Here is an 11,517-nt window from a genome sequence, read left to right as displayed (position 1 = left end):
CTGATGTTACCAAACTCTGCGATGTAATATGTAATGATGAAGAAGTGGAAAAATTAAAATAGGACCAGATAAGAATTTATCAATGAGCGGTAGACTGGCAGATGAAGTTTAATGTCGAAAAAATGCTCCATCATGCATATGGAAACGAAGAATAAAGATAATTTGCTAATGTTTGAAAGAAGACTCCTGAAAGTTGCCTCAGAAGAATGAAATCTCACGCGTTTTTTTTAATAAATTTACATAATTTGAGTTTTATAACGATTTTCCTGACTTTTTAAAGTTCAATACAGGTTTAAATTCAAAAGACAATTTTATGGTGTTACGTTTGATTGTTAAAAACTGCTAAAATTTAAAATCGTCATTTGCCCCGATATATGTTCATTTAAACAACGGCTGAGCCTTGTAAATACAAAATAAGGTTTGAAAATAAAATCAAGTCGCCAAACTCATCACTTAATAGATTCAATAATAAATTTGATAATTTTGATTTTATTTTAATCATATTAAACAGTTTATCAGGTAAATTGTGAATCAAAAATTTTTAACAACAGCCCGTTGTAAGCTTATTTTCTGTCAACATAAATTACTAAATTCAAAGCTCAGGCCTTTATTTTTAATGTTCGTTAAAGTTTTAATCATATTGCCTGATAATCTAATACCAGTTTAATATGTTATTAATTTCAATGTAGGTTTATGTAAGTATAAGCAAATTATTACTTTTACAAAATTCTTATTAATTTTTTTAAATGTTGAAACTAAAGAATTAAAACACATCCATGTATCTAGAATATACATATATAGGAAATCAGTTATTTATAACATTGAGCATATGTACTTGCAGATACTTTAATAATAATGTAATTTATCAAGTGCCAATGCAAGTGCATTGTCAAGTAATTTATCAAGTGCAAATGCAATCTTCTATGCCATCAACAAAATCTTGTTAAAGTTTAAATTGGATAGAAAGAATTAAGAAATCTAAATGCTCTATTACTTACTATTTCTTCTATTATCTTACCTGATTCTAAAACTCCCAATGTTTCTCACAAGTTTTGTAATCTGGACTTTATCTTTAATTCTAGCATGTCTCTTTCTTTTCAGATTTATAGTGTTGCTAGAAGTTCTAACTTTCTTCTTAGTAAAAAAAAAAACTTTTGCCTTTCCTTGACAATTCTACTCTTCTCCTTGTTACTTGTTTAATTTTATCTAGGATTGATTATTATAACTCGCACTACTATGATCTTCCTGATTCTTCACTCTATCCTTTAAGTAAAGCTTTTAACTCTGCTGCTCGTTAATTGCTCAAGCCTCTTTCTTTACTCATTTATCTCTATATCTTGTACTCTTGCACAGGCTATCTATAAAAGAATAATTTTTAAAATTTACACATTTACGACATTATGTACAAATCTCAATCTAAATTATTTTTTAAGTGATATATTAATTAAACCTAAACGCCCCGGTTTACGATCGTCTTCTTGTTCTCGCTTCTTCTTAACTAGTTTTAAACACTCTTTTGGTAAATCTGCATTTAATTTTTTGGCACTTTTCTCCGGAACTCTCTATCTCCTTTTCTGACTACTTCCCCATCACTTACAAAGTTCGGAGCGGATCTCAAGACACATCTGTTTGCAAAATTCCTTAAAGAGCACTGTTGGACATCGCGGAAATAGCACTTTACAAACTGATTGATTGTCTTCTCCGTTTATTTGGACACGATACCGCACTAAATTTTGTTGAAAAAATCAGAGCAATGGTACGCGAAATGTTTTTCAGACTCTCAGAGGTACTTTAGTTTAGACTTTAAGTTAAGCCAAAAGTTAATTAAATTAAAAAAGGGAAAAATTTTACATTAGTGCCTCATTGCAAACAAAATTCGAGACAGTGATGTAAATGGGGAGTATCGAATACGACGTAAATAGATGCAAAATTGAATTTATATTAATTTATAACGCTAAATAATTTAAATCTTTTTTTCAAAGTTCCAGGAAAAAATTAGTGTTTTACATAAATATATAAATTGAATAAAGATTTTTTATTTCAAAAATGTAATGTTAGGACATAACTTTTCAAGATTGATTGGTTTATTTAATTGATTATATAATAAATTTCTAAAAATTTTAAACATCGTGGAAGCATATAATAAAATAAGAAATAACTACGTAAACGCTTTTATTCAAATTTGTCAGTTAATTTCAATGTTTTACGCGCTAGATCCATGGAAGTATACATTAATGCCAACGTGCTAAATTGTGTCAAACGAAAACTTTGAAAAGATCATAGAGATCTCCAGCAAAAATTTGGCAAAAACAATAGGGAAGTCTGACCTTAACCTAAAACATAAAATTTAAAAATCTAACGATAACCTGCGCAAAACACTGGCTCATTCAGAAAGCCTAATGAGCAAACTGTTTGAAACCACCGTAATCAGACTAGAAGCGTTAAGTAATAGTTTTGAATTTGCGGTTAGAAGTATGTCAAACTCCGTAACTGAATGCATGAAAGAACTGCATTCAACCATGTCAACACTTGACGCCAGCATTTTCGAGTGTCAACAGCAAGTGGTCAAACTCAATGAACCTCCAATGCTTGAAATAATGACTAGGGCCTTGTGGACAGTGGAGCAGGAGAAAAAAGATGAAGAACGCCGGTCACGAAACTTAATTATCTCAGGTTTGGAGCTTCAGACTGGAAGTAATAACAAAGATGTGGTTTCATCTCTTTGCGAAAACCACCTCACCGTCAAGCCGCAAATTGCAAAAACTCGCGTATTGGGAACTCCAGAATCTGCGTCACACTAAACAGTTCGTCAGCAGCTGAATATCTGATGCATCGTCAAAGATTCTTTGTTCATCTCCAGCTACGAAAAATGTTTTCATCAACCCTTACCTTTTTAGGAAGCAGACAGAGCAAGCTTTTCTGATGAGACAGGAGAGGCGTCGACTTTAAGCAGTCAACACCAATTCTAAAAATAACCAGCCTTTTTGTTCAGACAAACAATAAAGGTCTTATTTGTGTGGCCTTAGCAAATGTGCGTAGTATCCAGAAGAAACAATCTCAGTTTATTTTTATCAGTTTACGACCCAGATGTATTTTCTGTTATTGAAACGTGGCTCTCCCTTTATGATCCTGATAATTTATTTTTTTCTCCAGGATTTTGTTTTGTTCGAAAAGATCGGGGATCACGCAGTGGAGTTTTTATTGTGATTCATTTTACTATAAGTTTAGCAAAGCAAACTTTACTGGTATGAACGATTGCTTGAGGCTCATAAACTGGGATCATATTTTCCAGCATTGCTTCAACGTTAATACTTGTTGGGAGATTTTCGAACAGCTAATCCACTTACGGTGCAACTAATATCAATCCAATCCTCGTTTATAGTCTCCATCCGTTTATAGTAACGGAAATTATTGTATCGTTTTCTCTTCGCTTCACATGCCCAAACCGTCATAGGGGATGACGACGACATGCATCCATCAACGTGCACAGTCCCAATCGGTTCAGGATCTTGGTTGTATAGATATGGTCCCTTAGGTCAACATGCTGCATCCAACGAATCATCTTCATGTCAGTTTGATGAAGCTGCTCGAATTTTGTTGTCATCGGCCACGTCTCTGCACCATACATCAGAACAGAACGTATAGCTGTGTTGTATAGCTCTGAATGCAGCGGTAGAGGAACATTATGCCGCATCAGTACTGAGGAAAGGAGGTGCCATCTGCCCCACGCCGCACGTATGCGTCCACGACCGGCGGCATCAGCTGTTCCAGTACAATTCGCATTTCTCTCAAATACTGAAATGAAGTAACAGTTTCGATCTCGGTAATCGTATCATTATCTGGGCTCCGTTGTCGCGGGTTGATGAAGGCGGGGCATACGAAATTAGTTTCTTACCTCAGTGAGCCGGTAATTCTCGAGCATCGTTTGTGCCACAACTGCTGACATTGTACTCAACATTTTCCGACAGATGTGTAAAAGGGCTCTGAAGCCTGCTCCACCAGATGCCTTGATCATATCATTTGTAAGTCCAGATGGACCAGCCGCTTTACCTATTTTCATTGCCTTCAACGCATCCGTAAGATCCTCAGCTGTGATACCCTGAATCGGTCCTTCCACCGGAAGTTCATCAAAGTCTACCCCAATAAGGTTTTTTTCATTCAATAACTGATCGAAGTAATCCTTCCTGTGATCCTTCACTTCATTCTGCAAAGTTATTACGGCTCCAACCGCGGATGATTTTATATTCTAAATCTACTGCTTTGTGGAACATGGACCTTTGCTAAGCTCCTTTGCTAGGCTAGTGCACTGCTTACAACAGTGCTCTCTTATTACCGCGCTGCTTTGTGTGCTTCCAGCAAAAAGGCTAGGCCCACTGCTTATAACTGATGGTTGTCGTTAAAAATTGGGTAATAATTCCAGATATAAATCTTTTTGACCCAAATATCTTCCATGTCATCACAAAAAAGAAAAGATCCCTTATTCCTCGGAAGATCTTAAATGATCAAGGAGTGAAAATATTCAGGAAGTACGCAACAAAAGAGGGATATTGCAAAAAATCGGGCGTCCATTCTTGGAATATCAGATTTAGCACTTTAAATACTTGATCGCTTACTGGACGCTCCATGGAAATCGTCGACATGCAGGAAAGGCGAAGGGTTGACATCTGTTCTCTGCTGGAACATATGCTGGAAGCACACAAGGCAGCGCGGTTGCAGTTTATCTCGTGCCCAAGAAAGCACTGTTGTAAGTAGTGCACCTAGCCTTTGGGTCAAAAGTCCCTGTTCCACAAGGCAGTGGATATAGAATAGAAGATAACCCGCTGTTGGAGCCGTTCTCCTGAGATCTTCCGCTTTTCCAACTTTGTCTTCTTTCTTCTGGTACAGTTGGTTCACGGCACCTTATTCCGTATTATTCGGTGCAATTCTAGAAGGTCTCCATGCCTAGGACTTTCCCCTATCCACCACCTGGAGACGCGCTTAAAGTCAGTGCACCCAGCGTGAAGTACAGTGCAACTTATATATAAACTAAATAGTAGAACTTAAATGTTTGTTGCCTAGCGACTGTATAATGTGCACATATATATTTATATAGAAAATAAATTATTATATTATAATTATATATATAATATATTATATTATATAATATATTGTTATAATATAATATATATATAGCATAATTGGTTGTGATTTGAAGCTGTTTTGCTAAATATCGCTATTTAGACATTTCTGGAGAAGTTTATTTTTTTATAAAATAACTTTATTTTAAATTTAAATTAATTTCTCATACTTTACTCTATAAATATTCGTATATTTTTTTATATTTATTTTTATATAATTTATGTACCGTATTGTATCGTTTTATCGTTTTAACGGTTTATTATTTTAAAAATATTAGTATTTAATTTTGAATTTTGTTTGTTTTAATATTGTTTTAACACTGACTGTGACTTATTTTTATAATACATTTATTTTATTTTTTTTATTCTGTTTATTAATAGAATCTTTTAATTCTTAAATATTAGATAATTGGAAGTTCTGTAAAAACATTATTATTAATATTATCTTATGTATTTTTATTTTCATAGTTTAAATTGTATGTATATTACAATAAATTAATGTTTAATTATTTATTTTTTAATTTTTCAATATTATCATTTTCTTGAATATCCATGTATGTTCAATCTTGCTCATTTTATAATAATTATATTGGCTTATATTCTCATATAATTATTATTTTGATTTTCATGCATTATTATTTCTGGATTATTTTTAATTTCAATTATTATACATTAACTTCAAATACTATATATCGATTTATCCCTTTTATTTATTTGTTTGACTCATTTATTTATCTAATATAGTTTCAATTATCTAGATCCATCTCATATAAAAGTAGAAAAGTTGACAGCAATTAATTGCAACCTACTTTCCACAACTTTTGCCAAGAAAACCATCGACAAACACAAACCAAATCAAAAAACATGATAGTGACAAGTTGAATACACCTTTACTGTAGCAGCATGGAACGTTAGAAAGTTGTAATAAACGGAAAAATTTGAAAATGTTAAACAAGAAATGAAAAGAATGAATCTCAACATTCTATGTTTGAGCGAAACTCGGTGGAAGATATCAGAATGTCATTACCTTTGAAGATGGCAAATTTATCTACTCTGGAGATTATTCACAAGAACGAGGAGCAGATATACTATTGAACAAGGTAATGTCTAAAATTTTAGAAAGTTTCTGGGCAGTGTCAAATAGTGTTTTGTTGGTCAAAAGTAAAAAGTAAAAAATATGATTGATTACATAACAATAAATAGATGATTTCGAAATGCTTTTTTACAATGCTAAAGTTACCCTGGAGCTGATTGGGGCAGTGATCATAACCCAGTTATTTGAAAAGTCAGGATTAAAAAAAATCAAGAGAGAAGTGACCCCAAAACGTTTGAGTTATGTCAGTCTGTCACAAAATGATGAGATCAAGGTCAAGTATAACGTTGAAATACGGAATCGTTTTCAGTTATTGACGGAAGACGTAAATAAATCTAAATATTAAATATTTAGAGATGCCTTCACAAAATAAGCAAGGAAAGGACCAAAGAAGAGGTCAGAAATGGATAACAGATGACATCGTATTTCTGATAGATGAGCGAAGAAAAGTAAAAAGTTGCAATCCTGATACAAAGAGCTGGACAAAACAATAAAAAAATGTGCTTAGAGGCAAAAAAGAAATGGTTAAATTACAAGTGCGATATTATTGAAAAGTAATACAAATGCAATGCATAAAATCATCAAAAAATATCACAGGAAAAGAGTTTGTACCGTTTCTGGATGCATAAAAGCTAAATCCGGTGAAATAATCTTAGAGAAAGAAAAAGTACTTGAGAGATGGACCGAATACATTAACGATCTTTCTGATGATATCTGTGGTGAAATGCCTTTTATTAAAAAAGATGTAGAAGGACCAAAAATACTTAGATCTGAAGTTCGTATCCCCCTTTCCAAAATGAAATCAAATAAAGCGCTAAGTCCAGAGGAGATAGTTGTTAAAGAAATTAAATACCTTTGATGAATTTGTCATTAAAAAAGTGTGTCAAAAATTTTGAAAGTTTTAAAAATGAGATTTATAACAGCGGCAAAATTCCTGAAGATCTATCTAAGTCAATATTTATTGCATTGCCTAAAAAACCTAATGCAATGGAATGTGAACTACATCGAACAATCAGCCTGATGAGTCGTCTTACAAAACTTCTCTTGAAAATTCTGATGATGAGAGCACGAAGCAAAATTAGATCTGAAATTTCAAATGTCCAATGTGGTTTTGTAGAGGATTGTAGCACAAGAAATGCTATCTTTATGCTACAGATGATCGGTGAACGAGCGATTGTAATGAAGAAAGACTTGTTTATATGCTTTGTCCATTACTCCAAAGCTTTTAATAGCGTTAATCACGTGGAGTTTATTGAAATATTGGAAAATTTGGACATCGATGGAAAAAACACGTGAGTTATAAAACACCTCTAATGATAACGGAGAGCAGCGATGAAAGCTGGTAACAAGATAGTTATCAATAAAAACAAAACCATAATCATTAATGATAAAGAGGTTAAACAAATCAACAGCTTCAATTATCCTAGAGGTCTGATTACACCTCAGATTGTCAATGTGATATGGATATCAAAAAAAGAATAGCTACGGCGAAAGATGCATATTCTAAAATGAAAAAAATCCACACCAAAAGTAAAATCAGAATATCAACAAAATTAAAACTATTAGGGTGTTACATTTTCTGTGCTGTATTATTACTACCTCACTGACTAGAAGGCTTACGATGCATAAACAGAGTGGTGCTATCAAATCTCATTTGGACTCAACACACACAATCACTATTAGCCGTGAAATCCTCGACAGCAACACCAAAGTAATAAACCTGAACAGCAACTACACGCATCTTAAAATTGCAGAAGCGGTCCTAATTGACATTAATAAACCAAAAATAAATATACAACAAAAAATGACAACCTCACTTCCAACCCGGCGCTTAACCAAGAATGAAAACAAAGAAGTAATAAAAATTAGCATTGCAAATAGTGACAAAGAAGAATATGATGCTATCGATGAAGAAAAAGAGACCAAAGAAGATGACCAGCCAATAAAGAAACCTGACACCTAATTTCCATCTAAGTTCATTTTGACAAAATCAATTTCCATCTATGTTCATTTTGACAAAGTCAATATTTCCCTATATAAACATCAAAAAGCACTGATGATAATTCATTCGGAATTGAAATATGGCCTTATTTGCAGCATGAATTCGGAAAATAAGTTTATTTTGAATTTTAATAAACTAAACGTTCACCAAAAAACTTTAGTGAGAAAAATTGAAAAAACGAACTACAAACATATTAACGCCAAACATTCGCTAGAATTTATAGGATATTGTATATATATATATATATATATATATATATATATATGGAAAAAAATTATATATATAAATTCTTATCATAGACCACCGTTAAACAGAAAATAATACGTTTAAATGAAAATATATAAATTAAAAAATATTAAAGCTACTAGGAAGTTGAAATTAAATAATGGTAAATTTATAAAATGAACGATAATGTTTATTATTCTAATTAATAATATCATGTTTAACAGACAAAAGAAAGGATTTGCAACAATATTTAAATCGACTTGGTTGAAAAATCGTGGTGATAGGTAAAGGCAGTATTTTAAACCAAATTTTAGAAACTAGAACAAAAATTGGAATTAAATAGATCAGTGTTAATATAATTAAACGTAGAGAAAGAGAATTTACGACTATAAAAATAAGTAGGTGATTGTGTGCGCAGATTTGAATGATTAAAAAAAGAGAAAATAGGATAATGATCCAACATATCCGATAAGAGTATCGCAGAATTATTTGGTAAAGAAGTGTTACTAAAAATATCAAAGTAGTTGAACTATCAGAGACACGTGTAGGCGACAAAATCAAAGGATATATATAAGATGCCAATGAGTTAGAAAGCAACACACATTGTGTATAATCTGACATTTGACATTTTTTATTTCATCAAATCAAAACAAAGAAATCAAAAAAATGATATGAAAATCGAAAAGAAAATATGGTTTTCTTGTAATGATTACCAGTGACAATTGTAAAAACGAGAGCATATTTTAAATATTTTAGTGCATGTAAACTCACAATCTTATTACAAATCCTAAAAAACCAAAAATGGAATCATAATTATTAAGTAATCTACTCTTTTACATTTTTATCAGAATGTCGTTTGTAATTATTGAAACACAAATATATATATATATATATATATATATATATATATATATATTTATATTTATATATATATATATATATATATATATATATATATATAGTAATAACAATATTAATAATAATGATAATAACAACAATAACAACAGCAACAACAACATCTACAACAACAATAGTAATAATAATAACAATAACAATGATAATAATATAAACTTGGAAACATGAATATTGTAGTATGATGATATGGCTGATTTTTGTTTTTAATTTGTTGATTTACTTTATGGTCGTTCTTTCAGCAATTTTAAAATTTTAATTTATTTTGTTTAATTCTAATATATATCTATGTAAATAATTTTAAGTTAATTTTATAAATATGTTAAATATATAGTATATAATAATTAATAATATTATATTCAAAAATGTTTCGCGCTTAAAATTAAGTTATACGGTATGACGTCATTTGTTTATAAACGGTAATTTTTGTTATTATTTAAAATATTTTGCACTGACGATGATATATTTTATATCGAAAAAGCTTTCTGCAATTATTTATTTTAATAAACATGAACAATAATAATTTTAGTTTTTTACTTAATAAATTAAATATCTATAATAAAATTTTAATTAGAAAACTTGAAAAATGAATGTATAAATATAATAATTGTATTAACGCGGTTGATTTTCTTAAAAACTGTATCGAATATGGTCTAAATCCTAATTTCACAAGATTATCTAGGACCAACCATCGAAATATGACTAAGGAAGAAGAAAGTGAACAACGATTGCTCCATCTTCGTCGCGAACTCACCAACAAACGAAATTTAATGTTTGAAATTCAATCTAACATTGATCGAATTAAAAACGAATGGGACAATATTGACATTAAAAACGACATAAATATTTTTCTCTTCAACGACGTTCATATTTTCAACTGCAACAAATTAAACAGAAAACTCGACAGAAATTGAATCCCCCAATACTAATGTTAACAACAACAACATCATCATTGTCAATAACAAAAACAATAACAACAGCAGCAGCAACAATAACAACAACAATAGTAATAATAATGATAATAACAACTATAACAACAGCAACGACAACAATAGTAATAATAATAACAATAACAATGATAATAATATAAACTTGGAAACATGAATATTGTAGTATGATGATATGGCTGATTTTTGTTTTTTATTTGTTGATTTACTTTATGACCGTTTTTTCAGCAATTTTAAAATTTTAATTTATTTTGTTTAGTTCTAATATATATCTATGTAAATAATTTTAAGTTAATTTTATCAATATGTTAAATATATAATATATACCTGGTATGCTGCAGCATAGTATGGTTGTGATGGATGTGACATCAAAAGAAATGGGGAGGAGGAAGAAGGATAAGTTTGTGGCAAAGAGAAAGACATGCAAGTTGCAGGATGCAGAGGTGAGGAAGGCATTTGAAATGAAGGTGGCTGAAAATTGGGAGAGTGGTAAGGATGGAGATGTTTGGGAGAGATACAGGGACTGTGTGTTGGCTACGGCAGATAAAGTATGTGGATGGACGAAAGGATGGTTTGGCTACTGTCACCCTACTCTATAGTGTGGCGGTGCAAGGCACTATAGATGGAAGGACTACTTGTAGACCAAGGGGTTGGAGGTTTGGTACCTGGAATGTAGGCACGTTGACAGGAAGAAGTTTTGAAGTGGTGGAGGAGCTGCAGAGGAGAATGGTTGACGTGGCTGCACTACAGGAGATCAGATGGAAGGGTGAGGGTACAAGGTTTGTGGGAGCTAAAGGTGGAAGATATAAGTTGTGGTGGAAGGGGGATGATGGTACGGGAGGAGTTGGTGTGATGGTAAGAGAAGAGTTGGTGGAGAAGGTGTTGGAAGTGAGGCGGAGAAGCAATGGTGGTGGTGATGGTGTTTGGAAAAGTAATAGTGAGGGTGATATCAGGATATGCTCCGCAACAAAGTAGGAAGGAAGAGGACAAGGATAGGTTTTATGATGATGTTTCTGACGAGATTGGGCAAGCGGGGTTGGATGAGTTTGTGGTGTTGTTGGGTGATTTGAATGGTCATGTGGGGGCGGATGCAGACGGATATGAAGATGCACATGGGGGATGGGGATATGGTATACGGAATGAGGAAGAGCGTAGAGTGTTGGAGTTGGCGGATGCACATAGCATGGTGGTGAGGAATACCTGGTTTACAAGGGAACCAGC

General features: G+C 32.2%; 2 protein-coding genes across 2 annotated transcripts; both read left to right on the top strand.

The window, feature by feature from the left end:
• Positions 1–2,399: 2,399 nt before the first annotated feature.
• On the top strand, positions 2,400–2,801 carry HELRODRAFT_164142 (hypothetical protein; the record flags this gene model as incomplete). The annotated part of the gene is made up of 1 exon (XM_009029161.1): positions 2,400–2,801. The coding sequence occupies one exon, from the start codon at positions 2,400–2,402 to the stop codon at positions 2,799–2,801; it is 402 nt and encodes a 133-aa protein (XP_009027409.1).
• A 3,219-nt stretch (positions 2,802–6,020) lies between these two features.
• On the top strand, positions 6,021–7,069 carry HELRODRAFT_164141 (hypothetical protein; the record flags this gene model as incomplete). Its single annotated transcript, XM_009029160.1, has 3 exons — positions 6,021–6,027; positions 6,321–6,489; positions 6,808–7,069. 3 exons carry the CDS (start codon positions 6,021–6,023, stop codon positions 7,067–7,069), a joined length of 438 nt encoding a protein of 145 aa, XP_009027408.1.
• Between the last annotated feature and the right edge of the window lie 4,448 nt (positions 7,070–11,517).

The sequence above is a fragment of the Helobdella robusta genome (assembly GCF_000326865.2).
Source record: "Helobdella robusta unplaced genomic scaffold HELROscaffold_6, whole genome shotgun sequence".
In the NCBI taxonomy this organism is placed as follows: Eukaryota; Metazoa; Annelida; class Clitellata; order Rhynchobdellida; family Glossiphoniidae; genus Helobdella; species Helobdella robusta.
Note: the sequence above shows the minus strand (reverse complement) of the source record. Positions and strands in the feature narration are given on the sequence as shown.